General features: G+C 39.9%; 1 protein-coding gene across 2 annotated transcripts in view; it reads right to left on the bottom strand.

Annotated features, from left to right (window-relative positions):
• Nucleotides 1-19649, bottom strand: part of LOC140725593 (DCN1-like protein 1) — an 80185-nt gene that overhangs the window by 17740 nt on the left and 42796 nt on the right. For both annotated transcript variants that reach the window (XM_073041242.1, XM_073041243.1), the window contains exons 3-4: nt 8728-8896; nt 3728-3858 (exon numbers count right to left, since the gene is read on the bottom strand). In XM_073041242.1, the coding sequence (XP_072897343.1) occupies nt 3728-3858; nt 8728-8896 (300 nt within the window). The remainder of the gene's footprint in view (nt 1-3727; nt 3859-8727; nt 8897-19649) is intronic.

Here is a 19649-nt window from a genome sequence, read left to right as displayed (position 1 = left end):
CAGTTCCCGCTACTTTTTCTACATCACATCTAGGTCTTCAACCTACTTCAGATCATAATTATTCTTTGCAACCCATGCACTAATTTGCAAATTGTTTTGGACTATAACATTAAGCTGCTAGAAACTGTATCAGCCTAACTCAATTCTTTAATCTTAATTTATTATTAACGCATTGCAAAATTGTAGAATAGGTTCATTTTTTCTGGAATATCAGAATTCACCATTAACTAATGTGTATATTAGAACCTTATGTCATTGTATTTTGGTAATAAAACAATACACCTTAGTATTTTATATCTGAAGCTCAAAATATAAATAATGTAAACATCAGTCTACAGAATGTTCAGTCCTCCATAAAATGCTAGCCTCTAAGGTAGAATGTTCTGGCTTCTCCAAAAAGGTACACATTTCTTTTTCACTTGCAATGAAATCAAACAATGCAAAATTTATAGAATGCATCCCACAAATAGAAGGAAGGAGGGATATCCTAATGATTTTCTTTAGCCACCCAAGAGGCTATGAATTTACCATAAAGATTTACAGTAACTGCCTTATCCTTGTACTTAAAGGATACTTTATCTCCATGTTGTTTGACCCATTTGGAAGTCATAAGAGAATGATCACATTCCTTCATTCAAAGCGTACCAGAATACAAATACAGTACATTAATGGAGGGTGTACAACACTCACACTGCATGAACACTGGCATTATTGCCAATGTTAACATAAGCTTATTTTACAGTCACATGATTTTTCTGTAAAAAAGATGAGGAATTTTAATTGTAGAAACACTGATTTAATAGATTCCAAGTTTAAGTCAAATTGGTAAACATCTACTCTTGGTGAACACTTAAATTACTCTTTCATCACTGGGTAAAACAGAGATTTAAGTATATTCCACATTTACCATCCTGCCAGGGAAAAAGACTTAGGCACTGCCATCTCTTTCCTCTAACCAATCAAAACAAGACTTTTTTTAAAAAAATTGTACTTCCACGTTATATCTAGGATTTTTAATTAAAAGTGTAGGCCAATGAAATGACAAAATGCTTATTACAGAGCATAATAAAGTTTGGTGTCAAGGCACATTGCTTCTGCAATCAAACATTTTTCTTCTGTACAGATCATTCCAAGTTGTCGTATATCAAATTTCTTTCAAATTCAGACTGACATTTCAACTTGTGCATTAGTATCTCAGCAGCAATTTTTTTAATTCTTTTTTAAAATAAAGAAATTATGAAAAATCAACCTTTTAAAGGAATCTTTAACTATTTGTATGCAGTTTCAGCGCATGACTAATTCCAGCGTTAATCTCACAGTTGATGGAAGTGGAAGAATCAACGCATAAATCAAATCCAAACAGTTTTGCAATCCACATGTTCATCTGAATCAGTTGTGACAAGGTTATCTCAAACAAATCTTGAACGTGCCTCTTCTCTTTACAGTTGAAGGGCTTTTGGTACATTTCCAACATTTTCTCTTTCCCTGTCAATTGATTAATGCAGTAATTTTGTGTGCAAAGATCACAAGGAGGATTAAAATAAAAACCTCAAATTAATTTAATGTCACATGCCAATTTTGTAGAGCCATAAATTGTAATCACTCTATTTTTAAATATTTGCTAGTTAAGCTATGATTATACCTTTGAAAAATTAGCTCTGCCCCTCTTGAATTCTGCTGCCTGTGAAGGTCCTGCGGGTCTGCCTCCACACTCCTCCCTATTCCTCATTATCTGGCAGCCAAGCTTCCTTTAGATTTGCTGTGTTGTCTGCAGACATGGAAATAAATAGGGTGCAGATATATTTGGGGAGATTTTTCAGACTGTGGGCAAATAGATTAGAAGGATGGGTTTACACTAGCTTGAGTTTACATGACCTCTGAAGTAATGAAACAGCTGGATAAGAGCCTGGAATATCACATTCGTGTGGTCTAATTCCAAAAGAAAATGCCATTCCTCAATTTCAAATCTATTCTTACTACTTCTGGGTATTAAACATTATGTCAACATGGATAAAGGAGTACTTCACTAAAATTGCTATTAAAAGCTCAGTAAATATTTATAGATCCCTGGAAGTCTTCTGTTGAAGTCCAGAAGGGAGTTAACAAGGGGTGTGTATCCTAGTTATCAATTTAGTTGAAAGACCTTCTCCTAAATGGGTGTCCAAGAGTGAAATCTAAAATGTGTAAAGGCTAGTTCTCTGCTCCACAAATTAATTGGTTCTGGATGCACAATTTCCTATATGCCAAACTGCTGTAATATTCAGTGAGGCAATATCTGCTACAGGTAAAGTACCCAAATTCAATATTAGAGTCATAGAAAAGTACAGCACAGGCCCTTTGGCCCATCTAGTCCATGCCACACCATTTAAACCGCCTACTCCCATTGTCCTGTACCAGGACCATAGTCCTCCATGCCACTCCCATCCATGTGCCTAGCCAAATTTCTCTTACACACTGAAATCGAGTTGGCGAGCTGGTGTGTACCACTTGTGCTGGCAGCTCGTTCCAAACTCTCTCAACCCTCTGAGTGAAGAAAATTCCCCTCATGTTCCCCTTAGACTTTTCACCTTTTGTCCTAGCTCATAACATCCGGTTGTAGTCTCACCTGTGGAAAAAGCCTGCTTGCGTTTACCCTATTTAAACCTCTCAGTTTTGTACACCTCTGTCAAATCTCCCGTCTTCTACGTTTCAAGGAATAAAGTCCTATCCTATTTGATCTTTCCTTATAAATCAGGACCTCCAGTTCTAGCAACATCCTTGTAAATTTTCCCTGTACTCTTTCAACCTGGTTTATATCTTTCTGGTAGGTAGGTGACCAAAGCTGCACACAATACTCCAAATTAGGGCTCACCTATGTCTTATACAATTTCAACATCACATCTCCTGTACTCAATACATTGATTTATGAAGGCAAATCTGCCAAAAGCTTTCTTTACAACCACATCTACCTGTGACACCACTTTCAATCAATTATGGACCTGTATTCCCAGATCTCTCTTTCTACCATATTCCTCAGTGCCGTACCATTCTCTGTGTAAGACCTACCCTGGTACATCCTTCTGAAGTGCAGCACCCCACACTTGTTTGCATTAATATATAGTTTTCAAATTATTCTATTCTTGATAAATATGATACAAAGAATAACAGCCCAAAAGTGATGGGCGGGAGGTGTTTTTGCAATATGATTTGTTCTGTGATAAATTTATGCTGCTTTATTCATGTTGATATGGACTCAAAATACAGAAATCTTATAAAATTTCATATAATTTACAAAAGTGGCAGCTGTTGCCAATGTTTTGGTGAAAACTAACCATACATGTAGAAGTTCCAGAATTTAACAAAAATACCACAAAATTTGATTTTCAAAATATCACTGCTTAACCAATTTTAAATGGTGTCCTGGACAAAGTTAGAAAAGTAAGGAAAATCGTAACTTCATTAAATTTACCTTCCAATACTGCCATGTCAGGTAACCATAATTACCAAAATACCAATACACATGTTTGCAACATATACCTATAAATTGCTAGAAACATGTCCTGTGACATTTCCTGCCCCATATAATCAAGCAGGTTCTGCTTAAGCACAATAAAATTAATCATGTGATTCCAACATCACATCTCAATCACAGTGCAATTCTGTATTCTCTTAGGATTTTTTCTTTCCAATAAAAGGCTGCATTACTGAATTTTTTGAAAAGTCAACGTATCTTTTAAATTGCACTTACCTAAGCCCTTTTGGCCTGGGTTCTTTGCAAAGCTGAACGTGAACTGGTAAAAGTCCTTAAACTTTGCTTGATCTTTTAATTCTAGTTCCAATTTAGGCAGTAGAACCTTCAGTTTTTCTATGCTGTCGCACCTTAATAAGAGAAACATTATTTTTAACAGTGTATCGTAACAGTCAATGCTTCGTCTATTCCTACTTTCATATTAAATTTCTCTCATTCTACCCTTCATCATAAAATTCTAACACCTTCACTTGACTTTGATAAGCCCAATTTAATACTTACCGTAGATTCCGGATTTTAAGCCGCTACTTTTTTCCCACATTTTGAACAGCTTTGAACTTTGCGGCCAATAATCCGAAGCGGCTAATGCATGGTTTTTTTTCATGCCGCCTCGTAAACATTTTGCCTCGTAACAGTAGACCAATAAAATTGATGAGTAGTTCACAGAGGTCCAATGAAATTGTACGATAAATCAAGCGCACTTTCACAATTAAATTATTGTAAATCAGTCATTTGTACTCACCCTCATCAACATGGAAAACACTCGAAGCATTGTGCTACCTACCCTACTTAGTTTAAACTATATTTGTTTTCTGTACTACATCGCGGGATGCTATGACGACACACCCGGTTTCGCGGTGTCTTGTGGGAAAATGCCGTTTGCGATGAAACGGGACGGAGGGGGGAGCGCATTACGCGAGCGGCTTTGGATCTGAGCGAACTCTGCTTTTAAATGCCGTTTGCGATGAAACGGGACGGAGGGGGGAGCGCATTACGCGAGCGGCTTTGGATCTGAGCGAACTCTGCTTTTAAATGCCGTTTGCGATGAAACGGGACGGAGGGGGGAGCGCATTACGAGAGCGGCTTTGGATCTGAGCGAACTCTGCTTTTAAATGCCGTTTGCGATGAAACGGGACGGAGGGGGGAGCGCATTACGCGAGCGGCTTTGGATCTGAGCGAACTCTGCTTTTAAATGCCGTTTGCGATGAAACGGAAAGGAGGGGGGGAGCGCATTACGCGAGCGGCTTTGGATCCGAGCGAACTCTGCTTTTAAGTTAAAGGTATCAATAACTTTTCCTGGTAGGCTGCAGTATATATATTTTTTACCAGTCGTTAGGAGATATTGGAATGTTGTTCAGTAAAGAAGTATACGCAACGTATATTTAAAAGTAGCCGCGTATGGGCACGGTTCGAAAAAAAGCATTTGCAATATGTATTTGTTTTTGTTACCATATGGATTTAATTAAAAGTTAAAAAAATCCTCACGTGTAATATCTTTCTGTGTAAATATCTCATATTACAACGTGGGACACCTGCGGCCGAAAATCCGGTGCGGCCTTTACATTTAAAAAAATGATTTTATTTCTAAAATTAGAGCCAGCGGCTTAAAATCAGGTGCGCTCTGTAGTCCGGAATCTACGGTACTTTTCCTCCTTTTGTTGTAAAATGTATTATCAGGGAAGGATCAAATCATTTAGCTTTTTCCTGTTCATCAACTTTAAAAGAACAATTTACATTATTACCCAAAAGGACACCATATCAGGATGAAGAATGCAAATAAAAACTGAAATTCAGTTTCTGAGCAACACAAGGTCCCAGGAACTTTCATAAGCCCTCAGACTATCAGAAGCTAACTTAAAATAACAAATGAATTACAGATTTCTCTTGCAACAAGAGTGAATCTGCAGATGCTGGAAATAAATAAAAAACACAAACTGCTGGCAGAACTCAGCAGGCCAGACAGCATCTATGGGAGGAGCTATCCACCGACGTCTACTACAAACCCACCAACTCCCACAACTACCTAAACTATTCCTCCTCCCACCGTCTCCTGCAAAAATGCTATCCCTTTCTCTCAATTCCTCTGCCTCCGCCGCATCTACTCTCAGGATGAGGCCTTCCATTCTAGGACAAAAGAGATGTCTTCCGTTTTTAAAGAAAGGGGCTTCCCTTCGTCCACTATCAACTCTGCCCTCCATCGCGTCTCCCGTATTTCACGCACCTCTGCCCTCACCCCATCCCCCTGCCAGCCCACCAGGGATAGAGTACCCCTGGTCCTCACCTATCACCCTACCAGCCCACAGATCCAATGTATAATCCTCCGTGACTTCCGCCACCTGCTACGTGATCCCACCACCAACCACATCTTCCCCTCCCCCCCCCACTCTCGGCTTTCCACAGGGATCGCTCCCTACGCGACTCCTTTGTCCATTCATCCCCCCCATCCCTCCCCACCGACCTCCCTCCGGGCACTCATCCCTGCAAACGGAATAAGTGCTACACCTGCCCCCACACTTCTTCCCTCACCACCATCCCAGGCCCCAGACAGTCCTTTCAGGTGAGGCACCACTTCACCTGCGAGTCAACTGGGGTGATATACTGTATCCGGTGCTCCCGATCTGGCCATTTATACATTGGGGAGACCCGCCGCAGACTGAGAGACCGTTTCACCGAACACTGGCGCTCGGTCCTCCAGCAGTGGCGGGATCTCCCTGTGGCCACACACTTCAATTCCACAGACCACTCCCAGTCCGACATGTCTGTCCATGGCCTCCTCTACCGTCAAGATGAGGCCACACGCAGGTCGATGGAGCAATACCTTATCTCCCGCCCAGGTAGCCTCCTTCCTGCCGGCATGAACATCCAACTCACTGACCTCCGTTGATACCCCTGCCCCCCACCCTTACCCCCAACCCTATCTATTATTTTAGTCTGGTTCTCTTTCTCTCTCTTTTCCCCCCTCACTATAATCTCTCCCCCCAGCCCTACCTTTCTTTCTCTTTTATTTCCCATAATTCTCCACCTTCCCCCTAGCCCATTTCCCTCCAGCCTATCACTTCCCAGCTCTCTACTTTATCTCTCCCCCCCCTTGATCTCTTCTTATCTCTTCTTATCCCCCCTCGACCATCCCATGTTACTTCACTCCTGATGAAGGGTTTCAGCCCGAAACGTCGTTATTACCTCCTCCCATAGATGCTGTCTGGCCTGCTGAGTTCTGCCAGCATTTTGTCTTTTTTTACAGATTTCTCTTGACTGGTTTTATGCTACAGCGATGCTAATAGAGTAAACATGAAGTACAAACTTGTGCAATTTCAATTCCTTCCACCACTAAAGACAAATAAAAATAAGGCAGAAAGTGAGAAGTCTAAAAGAGGAAGGAAAAGCAAAGTGTGATACTTTCAAATTTGCATTCGGTTCTTTATACATAAATTGGATAGGTGCAGGATTTATCAAATGTGCATGCAAGCTTTCATAAGCAGAGGCGTGTGTCTATCTTCAGTGTAGATTCCCAAGATTATCAACAAATTTTAGTTAGCAATAAACTTGGCTGGGTCAAAATCCACATTTGTTGTTTCAATTAAACTAAATGAGTGCAAAACAATACTTCAAGAACACAGATGAATGTTTTGTTTCTGAAAAATGAATCGCACATCTGACTACACAGAAGAACATAAATTGAGATACGATTAGCACTTGGCACCTCAAACCTACTCCAGTTCAATATGATCACAGTATTATCTTACTCTGACTCTCCGCTAAGAGGACAACCCTCTACTCCGCTAATAGCCAAAAAGTTTGCACGTCACAATGAAATGCCATCACTGCAAATCAAAGAAACTTTAATGAGATTCATCTTCTTACAAGAAGCCACAAAACAAAGAAATAGAATTTGTGGAAAAACCCACACCACGAAGGCATATGTCCAAGTGGGAAAAGAACAAACTGTGCAAACATAAGGAAAGCAAACAAAGTCCACAGAACATGAACAGCAGAGTCCCTGAAAGTAAGTCCACATCCATGTTGTCAGTTCAACGCTGCAGCCAGTCCAGGAGTCCAGTGGCTGCAGGCCACAGCTACGGAACCAGGTTTCGCACTGAGGCGAGTGCCGATGGCTGCAGAGTCAGTTTAGTGCTGAAGCAAATAAAGCCTCTCAGAGAAGTGAGAGGAACACCGGTCCTCCACCCTTGGCCTCAACACCTTAATCTTTTTAATCTAGCTTGGCATTCTATCAGCCAAATATCAGTTCATTATCCACTCCTGGGTGCAGGCCCCACCACTTCAGTCTGCTCCATCTACAGTTGAAGCAGCCATACGTGCATTCTTGAGAGTCCAATTCGACAAATATTTCAGGAGACCATAAAAACACTAGGTCATACAGATGGTTCAAAAGCACACCTCCATCAGGAAATTATAGGCTAAATCAAGATGTACAAAAAAGCTGGATGAACTCAGCAGGTCGGGCAGCATCTGTTGAAAGGAGTAGTCAACGTTTTGGGCCGAGACACTTCCTCAGGACTCACGAGTCCTGCTTTTTTGTACGTCTTGATTTGACCACAGCATCTGCAGTGTACTTTGTGTTTGTTAATTATAGGCTAAAGATGTCAGTGATCACCGCCGCAAAAAAGTATATTTAGTAAGAAAAGCATCAGTCTCACCAGTGTAATCTTTGCAATGCCAATGCATTTAATTAATAAGAGCAAAAGAACTTTAAACTGCAGAAGTCTTATTATCACAATATTAGCTTTCAGTAATGATACCTGACTTTAAAGATATTGTAGCTCTCCATCAAATGAGTACACCAACTAAAGGCCCACTTGACCATAATAGAACTCTGTTCAAGAACTCAGTGTGCAGTTGCTCAAAATGTACACACAATGTTGGTGTCAAAAGCAGAGATCACACAACCAAGGACTGCTGAAGTACTCCCATGCCATTCAGGATGGAAGCAATTTCAGGATCAGTTCCTTGTGCAGTGTTTACTCAGTGACAAGTATAGCCAGAGAAAATCCTGTCTAACACAAATGTGTGCTAGTAGTATTTATTTCAATTAATCATTGGGTAAGCTCTGAACCCTCTTGAAATAGGCACGAACAACAAGGTCTCAACACTTAGGCCAGCATCAACAATGTTCTTTTGTTGTCTCTTTACTGTTAAAGTTTAAGTTCTGAATAAATAAACTAAATTATTAGCACTTACACAAATATATATATATTACTTACCCTAAATCTGTCATACCATCTATGAACTCTTGTTTCGAGAATTCACATTGTGTGGCTGCTCGAAATTTCCATGCAATGACCAGCACACTGATACTAGCTGGATCCAATCCTAAATCATCGCAGAACTGTTGAATACCATCTATTCCTATTTTATTTTCATCCTGCGGATCTGAAAGTAAATAAAAATACACATATAAGCAGAAGTTATTTTTCAGAAAGATTGCTATATTATTTGGCCCAGTAGTCTGAGAATTCTGCTTTTGCTTCAGCAGATAATCTTACTTCCTCAACCAAAACTCAACATGCACTAACATTATGTCCAGAAAGGTACTACAATACCCCATTTTCCAAACATTCACTTTATGACACCTCGCTGTTACGAAAGACCTACATTAGTACCGTTTTTGCTAACAGAAGGTGTTTTCACTGTTACGATAAAAGGCAGCACGCAAAAAGGCAGTGCGCGCCCCGAGCACCCAAGCTCCTCCCCCGGAACTGTATTCTAGCCAGCATTGCTTAAACACATCCCTGTGAGCATCTGTGCTTTATGTCAATTTATTTTGTGCATCCATTAGCAAGATGAGTTCTCAGGTATCAGAAAAGCCTAAAAGAGCTTGAAAGGATGTTATACTTAGGGTAAAACTAGACATAATTAAGTGTTTCGATCGTGGTGAACGAAGTAAGAACATAGTGAGTTTGGCTAAGGAGGCTGGGTTTGTGAAAGTTGACGAAGATGATGTTGAAGAGGTTTTGGCATCCCATGACCAAGAACTGACAGATGAAGAGCTGATGCAATTGGAAGAAAGGATAACAATCACAACTGAAAGCAGTAGCCAATGGCCCGAAAGTGAAGTCATCCAGGAACTGAACGTGAAGCAACTGCATGAGATTTTCGCTGCAATTGACAATGCTGCAATCATTGCATAAAAACATGACTAATTTTGAAAGGGTACGTAGATTTACAGCATATTTGCAGGATGGTTTGAGTGCTTACAAAGAACTGTATGATAGAAAAATGCGCAAGGCTAAGCAGTCAAGCATACTGTCGTCTGTCAAGCCTTCCACATCAGCCACAGCAGACGACGAACCTCGGCCTTTGACATCGAGGCAGGCAGACATAGAAGGTGACCTGCCTGCCCTGATGGAAACAGCCAACGATGACATGACACCCCAGTCTCCTCTAACTCCCACCACCCCAACCTTTGACGACTCAGCCTAACACCATCATCAGTGTGCTCGCTGTCTTCCCGATTCCGATAAGTGAAACTACACTGTACATAAATTATTTCAACTTTATACAGGCTGTGTATTTTTGTGTTATTTGGTATGATTTGGCAGCTTCATAGTTTAAAGGTTACTGGAGAGAGTGCTTCTGCGAGAGCGCTTGCGTAAGATTTGCGCCACGCTAGACAGTGCTGCAATGATTGCAGAGAAGTATTTCTACTTTATATAGGCTGTGTATTTATTATATCATTCCTGCTTTTACTATATATTACTGTTATTTTAGGTTTTGTGTTATTTGGCATGATTTGGTAGGTTATTTTTTGGGTCTGTGATCGCTCACAAATTTTTCCCATATAAGTAAATGGTAATTGCTTCTTCACTTTACGAAATTTCGGCTTACGAACCGTTTCATAGGAACGTTCTACCTTCGGATAGCGGGGGAAATCTGTACTTCACAAGACTATAATTAAGCAAACTTCTTCACCGAGCCCCCTAAGATATCAGGAGCCTGGTCAAAGATGTAGATAAGGACAATCTTACAGGATTCATAGCAAGGATGCAGAAAGCTTTATGGAGAGAATTTCAGTGCTTCAGTGTACAAGGTACAAAAAGAAAACCAATAAAAATGGACTAAGGACAGGAATCTGAAGTATAGGGTTGGCAGATGCTACTGTAACAGGAATAAAGTAGCTACTCATCTTACAACAACTCAAAACAGTTGCAACAATTTAATACACACCAGTGAATGCATTTTAAAATTAATTCCATGTACACATTAAAATACAAAGTAAAATAAGATACAATATTAGAGCAAGTTCTATGTTTTTAGTTGACAATTTATCAGCAGCTTAATACATTGATCAACATACAAAAAAAAGGCACTATGTAGATTCTGATTTCTACAACACTACATACAAAAACAACTGATTATTTTCAGTGAACTGAGGTCTTACTATACAGCAAGACATTTCATACTAGGTGAAATAAAAATTAAATCATCCACCCATTCCAACTTGTTTAGATACTTCACAAAATCATTTTGATAGGCATGTTGCTGAAAGGAAAAATTCATAACAGAGTATCACATCAAGGTCAAATGGCTATCTCCCCAAAACAAAAACAACAGGGAGCATGGAGAAAGAATTATGGTGAATTAATGTCAGGTTACCTGCAGGAAAAGGGGAATGCAAGATTAAGTCTGAGAGAGGAAGAAAAACAATTCAACAATTCTAAAGTTTTGGACACCACACTATCTGCAGATTCCAAAGTCTTCGTTATTTTCTATTTCCCCCCCGTGTGAGAAGTTTAGTGGCATGGAAGCAATATAAATGTAATTGTAAAAATTGTTATTAAATATCAACTACCTTGGTGCCAAGATTAATCTGTACTTGTAGCTAATATCACAAAATTAGTTCTTCAAGCTAGAAATGAGGCCACCTATACATTTTGTGCATACTCATCCACCCCAACCCCAGCACAGATGATTCACATATCTCCCTCCCACTGCCCCTTCATCCAAAGCCCAAAACAAACTTGCAGTTTTCAAAAAACCTTCAAATTCAGTAAATGGATTGAGATGTGTCAGACTTTCTAGTGCACATGTAAACATTTGTCACAGCACAAGATAGTAAGTCAAAGTAAAGCACTGGTATGCTACATACTTGGATCAATGACCACATCTTGAAGCAATATGGTCACCACTTATAGCTATAAATAAGCTAAATCAGATATCAGGATTAGAATTCCACTGGCTGTAAGCATGCATCACCCAAAGGAAGGTAGTTGCAGTGGCTGGCTGTCAGGCATCTCAGCTACATCTCTGCAAGAGCTCCCCAGCATAGTGTCCAAGGCCTGATCATCTTCAGCTACTTCATCAACAACCTTCCTTCAATCATTAGTCACAACGAACAAGGATGTTCGCTGACGACTACACAATGTTCAGTATTATCCATGACTTCAGATAATGAAGGAGTTCACATGCAAATGTAGCCTGTTCTGGATAATATGTAGGCCTGGGCTGATATTCTTTGTTACCCAAGTACCAGGCAACGTTGATATCCAACAGAAGAAAATACAACCATCACCCCTTCTCATTCAATGGCATTACCATCACCAAATACCCCACCACAATCAACATTCTGGGAAGGTTACTGTTGACCAGAAACTGAAGAAGCTATACGTACAATGTATCCATAAAAGTGGGTCAGTGGCTAGGAACCTTGTGGCAAGTGACTCACCTCTAACTCTCCACAGTCATCTACAAGGCTCAAGTTAGAAATGCAATGAAATGCTCACCACTTGCCTTAATAAACGGAGCTTCAGTAACATTCAATATCGATACTATCCAGGTGTGGCAAACTGATAAAATTCTGTTGGAATGCAGCATACATTGATGCCCTTCAACATTTTAAACCTACCCATAAAAGGATACATATTGATCATCTTGATGCCAACTAGACAGTGGCAAGAACACATGATATTGGATGATACATTTTGAAATCTTTTCAGACTAGGTGCACAAATCAGTACAGTATTTGATATGTAAACAGCTGGACCAGTTGGGATTGGCTTCGCTCTTATATTCTTCTGCCACTTGTGAGTGAATACTGGACATTCAGTGATAACGATAAATGCTCCATGTAGTTTAGCACCTCATGATTATTCATGCAGTCATTGTTTTCAGTGATGAACTGAGGCTACGTCCACACTAGACTGGATAATTTTGAAAACGCCAGTTTCGCGTAAAAACGATATGTGTCCACACCAAGCGTTTTTGAAAATACCTCCGCCCACATTAAAACAGGTATTTGGGAGAATCTCCTCCTACTGGGCATGCACAGGACACATCTACAGAAAACAAGCAACATGTTTGGTGTCGAATCTCGCAGAGAAAATGTGCGTTGGTGCAGTTACAGACTAGAAAATTTTTTTAAAAGAAATTGCCAAACAACGTACAGCTGTTGGCTCTCACGCAGGAGGACTTAAAACTAAATAAAAACAAATACTGGAGCCTACGGAGGCAACCGACAGGGAGTTCACAGACAGTATGACCCAGCTGACAATGAACACTGAAAAACTGACTAACTCTGTTGCATTAATAAAGCAACTTGTTCAATGTATAAAACATGTCTGCATCAGTGTTATCTTGTATTTCCATACAACGTTACAGTAGGCTGTCACACTTCTATTGTCCGAGAAGTACTTGCATAAGTAGGTAAACCACATTCATACAAGCAAGGACAGAAAATAGGGCAAAGTGAGTATACTTATTTATTCAGTAAGTTATGGGTCAAAGTATTTGGTGAGTACATTTCTAACTCTAACAACACACTTCGTCAGGATGAAGGGTCTCGGCCCAAAACATCGACAGTGCTTCTCCTTATAGATGCTGCCTGGCCTGCTGTGTTCCACCAGCATTTTGTGTGTGTTGTTTGAATTTCCAGCATCTGCAGATTTCCTTGTGTTTGACATTTTTTATCTCTTCTGGCTTCAGTCTCATTGCTGTCTGTTCTGAAATTGTTAGGTTGTATGGGGGTTGTGTTCAAGAAAACAATGAAATGTCACCATCCGTTCCGGCACGTCATGACAGCGTTTCTAGAAATCTCCGGTTACCCCATCCACACTACTCTTGCCCAAGCGGCGTTTTCAAATTTACACACTCTAGAAGGCGTTTTAGAAAAGCTCCATTTTCAGGAAAGGAAAGCACCATTTCAGTGTGGACGGAGGGTCAAAACGAAGAGAAAAAGCTTCGGTTACGGATTTATCCGGTCTAGTGTGGTCGTAGCCTTAGTCAAGTCCGATTATCAAGAGTAGGCTAGTGCTATATGCATAGCTCTCAAAACAACCAATTACAAGCAGATATTCATCATCATTAGTGCAGCAACAAAGGTCTCACTGAGTAAAACATGTTTATTGCCCTTTCTTTGATTTTTTTTACGAATATGCAGCAAAGTTTATAATTTCATGCTTACATTTCTAGTGAGGAACAACAACCATTTAGAAATGTGATTTTTTTTTAATCATCTCTTTTGAAAGACTAATATTAATCATTTTGACAGGTTTTCTAAAATGTTTCAAGTTTTTAATCTGTTATACTTTTAATAGTAAAACTATAAATAAGCTAATTCTTTACCTTATAACATTCCATAATTATCATTACTAATTCATCAATGATAATCTCTGCTCAAAGTTATCACGGCACACGAGACATTTGAGAAGATTACTGCCAATATGAGCCCACACACACTCTTAAAAAGGTTCGCCAACCTTGATATAGCACATAACAAACTGCATGATAGGCATCTTATCTACAACTACTAACCCCACCAATGAGATACAGAAGCAGCAGTTTGTACCATCTACAGAATGTAGTACAGCAACTCAGATGGCACCTTCCAGCTACAAATTCCACCAGTTAGAAGGACAATGGCAGCAAAAGCACAGGAGCACCAGCACTCAAAGTTGCCTTCTAAGCCACACACTATTTTGACTTGGAAATATATTGTCATTCCTTCACTGTCATTGTGTCAAAAATCACCAACAGCATTGTTTGTAAACCTAAGCCAGAAGGGTTGCAGCAGTTCAAGGAGGAGCTCACTGCCACTTCCTCAAGCGCAAATCGGGATTTGGGCAATTAACTGTCGGCTCCGCCTGCAAACTCAACATCCCTTGAATTTTTTTTAAATCGGAATAAATTACTTGCAAAGATGAAAGCTGGAGTAATTCTGGTATGTTCTTAGCTGTTTTAGGAATTCAGTCACAGAAGTCCATAACTGTATAAGATACCAAAATAATTTATCATTTGCATTGGCCATTAATGCATACTTCACCTATAAAAGTCACCACTTTAAAAATAATCCAATGGTCATCAATGTCCCAGGATTCTGCATCTTTGACATAGCTGCCCATCAAAATTATAGAACTGTGAACTTTAGGAACAAGTACATCTAAGAATGCCTGAACAACTTCCTTTCATCTGAAGATATTAAAATTGCAAGTATTGCAGAAGTGTCAGAGTTGTTTCCCATACTTCCTTAAAATCACACTTTATATTGATAATCTGTAAATTTGCTGAATCACTGTAAGCCACAATAAATATCTGGGTAATGAGGAAGATCTTCCACTTAAAATTCAGATCTAGCAGTTTTTATGCAGTTATCTCCACAGGAGCTCACCAAGTTCCACTGCACAGGATACTGGTACTGCATCGGTGGACTCCTGTGAAGTCCAACAGAGCAGTTCAAGTATCCTGCTAATTTACAGTTGCTCAACATTAGCACTGTGTCTACTGAATCTGTTCCAGGTAACCTAATCTATTGACAATGGAGGAATGGTTACAGATAAAATGCGTACCTTTGTATTTAAGTTAGGCTACATCCACACTACGCTGGATAAATCCGTAACCGAAGCTTTTTCATCTCCTGAAAACGCTTTCCAAGGTGGATATTTTTGAAAACGCTGCTCGGGCAGATCAGTGTGGACAGCATAACCGGAGACTTCTGAAAACGCTATCAGACGGTAGCGTGCTATTTCTTTGTTTTCTTGAACGCAACCTAACAATTTCAGAACAGACAGCAACAAGACTGAAGCCAGAAGAGTTAGAAATGTACTCACCAAATACTTTGACCTATAACTTACTGAATAAATAAGTATGCTGTCCTCACTTTGCCGTTTTCTGTCCTTGCTCGTATGAAGGTGGTTTACCTATTTATGCAGGTACTTCTCTGACAATAGATGTGTAACAGCCTAATGTAACATTGTATGGAAATACAAGATAACAATGATGCAGACATGTTTTATACATTTAACAAGGTGCTTTATTAATGCAACAGAGTTAGTCAGTTTTTCAATGTTTGTCCTCAGCCGGGTCAATCTGTCCGTGAACTCCCTGTCGGTTGCCGCTGTATTTGTTTTTTTTAGTTTTAAGTTCTCCTGTGCAAGAACCAACAGCTGTCCGTCGTTTTAAGTTTTTCAAGTCTGTAACTACACAAACGTTCACTTTCACACTGAGATTCGACACCAAACATGTCACTTGTTTTCGGTAGATGTGTCCTGTGCATGCGCAGCAGGAGGAGATTCGCTGAAATCTCCGTTTCAATGTGGATAGAGATATTTTCAAAAACACATAGTGTGGACATCTATCGTTTTTACGCGAAACCAGCATTTTCAAAATTATCCGCTCTAGTGTGGATGTAGCCTTAGTTGTCAAAGACATTCAATCTCATTGACAGTTTTGGCAGTGCATGACCCCAGAAGCAGGGCTTCAGTATCTGTCAAATTCATTCCAAGGACAGTACTGGGCACTCACAAGGCTGCTGTACTATGGTGGAAGTAAAAACTTGATCCAGCACAGGCCACCAGAGAATGTGTGTGATTATCTGGTACTGATTGGGGGAAAAAAAATCACACAAGCCCAACTGTGTAGCTATGTTTTTAACAGCTACAACCACCTATTCACGATCCAAGAGGCAGTGCACACCCCAATTATAGCTCACTCGAGATATGCTAAGCAGTAAAATTCTTTAAAATATGCATTAATATAGTAAGAACACAGTAAGCATAAATCAGGCAATACACCCCTTTGACAGGCAGTCAATAGTCTCTATGAAAACCACGGACTTCTTTTGAAAATAAGGTCTGTATCACAATCACTGCAAGTTCACATTGTCAAAATGTCGATAAGCATCTCTATGAAAGGATGAGATTTCCCATTCTCCTACAATCCAGTACTCCTCCTGAAATCACACACATTTTTTTTGTTTTGGGAAGTTAAGTTCTTTGTCCAATGATTCCAACAATCTAAATTGTCATTACAAATGTTAACAGACTTTTTCCCCAGTGCACTTTCAATCATTATGATGAAAATTCAAAAGCAAATATTAACAAAGCTCCCAGTAAGATCACACCAGCAGCTTTTTATGAACTGTTTTTAAGAAAGATAAATTGAGTGCATGGCAAATCAAAAATCTTATCAGTGTTACGAACCCCGTAACTGGGTCACTTACCAGCAAAGATGGAGACATCCGTTGAAGTCTGATGATACTATTTTTAACAGTATTTATTAGTAAAACTACACAAAAATAATATCAATGCTAATATACATCGTCAATACTAAATCTAAAAGTGCGGGTATAATAATAATCAATAAGAAATAAGCTCTATCGTTGTCTAGGAGATAATGTATTGTCCGATGGAAATATAAAGTTCACTCAGTTCATGCAGGCTGCAGCCTTTGGGGACCGCTGGGTTGCAATGGTTGGAGAGAGAGAGAGAGAGAGAAAGAGAGAGATATTTGGAGAAAAACTTGCCGACTTTCCTTTTATGATTTCGATCCGTCAGGAGTCTCGTTGACATGGCCTTTCACTTGTGGCCTCTCCTTTAGCTAAACCGTTCTTCCGTGATGAGCCTGCCACCTTGGCAAGGGAGGACGCACACGAGCCCTCACCGGCTGTCGCTATTAAACGCTGTCACGGGATCTCTAGCGTTTCTCCTGGTGCATCTCAAGGGGTTGTTCCCCAGACCCTCTTTTATCCTTACTCACGGGATCTCAGATGTCAATCAGGTTGGGATGATGCAATCCCTCAACCAGCCCACTCTGGTCATTCCCTGAGGGGCTTCAATGAATAGTACAGTACTCAATACACAATTCCGTCTCCAAGAGACAATGGCCGTTATCCATGGTTCCGTTTCGCTGAGGCCAGGACACATTCCAAACGCTGTGTATTCTGCGTGTCTCTCTCTCATTTCCTGGGTCCCAGACCAGATTCTCAAAAAGGAGGGGGCGACTTTGTACCCTTCAGCCCCTCAGAGTTGCGTCACATTCGTAACATCAGTCATTCACGCCCACAGAAATAAGTTGCTGATGTGAAGAAAATAATTTTCTCATACATGTTATGTGAAACAAAAGTAAATAATTAAACAGATTTTATTTCAACTCTTTGTTTCTTCACACATGCACAAATAATGCAGGCTCCCATTTTGGAAAATCATGAATAGAACCATTTTCTAGGAAAATAATCTCTTGTATCATGGGTGTCACCTACAGTATGCATTTCTGAGTCTGTATCTGCAATGGATAAAATAGATAGTAAGCAGAGATTTATCAAATGAAAATCTGTAAGAAAAGGCAGCAAAGCTCTCCCTTCAGCAGTAGAATTTCAAGTTCATTACACTACATAATATTTTAAGCAGATTTGCCGTGTGGTAGGTAAAGATTCACCTTTTCAAAATCCACTATCATCAACTTGTTTATACTAAGCATTCCTGTTGAAGGCTGTCTGCAGAGGCAGAACATTGTACAGTAAGATGTCATTACATATAAAGGCCAGAACAAGGACTGCCCACAAAACAGCTCCAAAAAATAAAAAGCCATGCTTCAGGTTTAGCCAAGTGTCATACATGCAGAGGACAGCGAATGCTTCTGAATTACCGTAACATTCAGAAAACATGGTAAACAAAAGAAAATCCTCAGAGATCTTAATTAAAATGATCAAAACATTATAGTATATTCAATTCATCTCCCTGCAGCACTGTATTCTAACAAAAATGGATGGGCTTGCGGTTCCAGCACAGGGTCAGAAGGTATGACATAACTGCGATGTTAGAGCATAGCCAGGAAATCGGCAGCAGAGCTCATCCAGCCAGTTAAGGGCTTCCATGCTCATGTGGGAGTACCAGTCATTTTACTTTAATAAGATATAATTTGTTAACTGATGTAATAAAACATCGTAGCAAATGTGAATTATATCAAAACATACAATTTTTGCAGTCAGTTTTTCTTATAAACATAAAAAGCTCTAACGTCAGTCACCTTTGAACTCATTATGAAAAACCCTACTAAATTTTATCCCTAAAAGCTTTCAAAGCAGGAGTCATCAGAATGCCATTGGTTTGTGAGATCAGAGCATAAACCTCACATAAGAGACGAAAGGTTAATGCTGCAGCTATATAGGACCCTGGTCAGATTCCACTTGGGAGAACAGTGCTCAATTCTGGTCGCCTCACTAGAGGAAGGACATGGAGACCATAGAAAGGGTGCAGAGGAGATTTAACAAGGATGCTGCCTGGATTGGGGAGCATGCCTTATGAGAATAGGTTGAGTGAACTTGGCCTTTTCTCTTTGGAGCGACAGAGGATGAGAGCTGACCTGATAGAGGTGTGCAAGATAATGAGAGGCACTGATCATGTGAATAGTCAGAGGCTTTTCCTCAGGGCTGAAATGGCTAGCACGAGAGGGCATAGTTTTAAGGTGCTTGGAAGTAGGTACAGAGAAGATGTCAGTCAGAGGTAAATTTTATTTTATTTTTTAAAAACGCAGAGTGTGGTGAGCGTGTGGAATGGGATGCCGACAGTGGTGGTGAAGGCAGAAATGATAGGGTCTTTTAAGAGACTGCTGGATGACTACATGGAGCTTAGAAAAAAAGGGCTATGGGTAAAGCCTAGATAATTATAAGTTAGGGACATATTTGGCATAGCTTTGTGGGTCAAAGGGCCTGTATTGTGCTGAGGTTTTCTATATTTCTATAAAATGGTTAAAAATAAACTTGCATTTATACAGCACCATTCATGATCTCTGAAGATCCCAAAGCACATTAAAGCCAAATGAACGTTTTTAAAATATATTCACTATTAGAAGGCAAGAACAATAGCAGTCTGCATACACAAAAACATCAATGCTATAACTGTCAGATGTGTTTCAG

This window comes from Hemitrygon akajei, chromosome 3 (assembly GCF_048418815.1).
Source record: "Hemitrygon akajei chromosome 3, sHemAka1.3, whole genome shotgun sequence".
Lineage (NCBI taxonomy): Eukaryota > Metazoa > Chordata > Chondrichthyes > Myliobatiformes > Dasyatidae > Hemitrygon > Hemitrygon akajei.
Note: the sequence above shows the minus strand (reverse complement) of the source record. Positions and strands in the feature narration are given on the sequence as shown.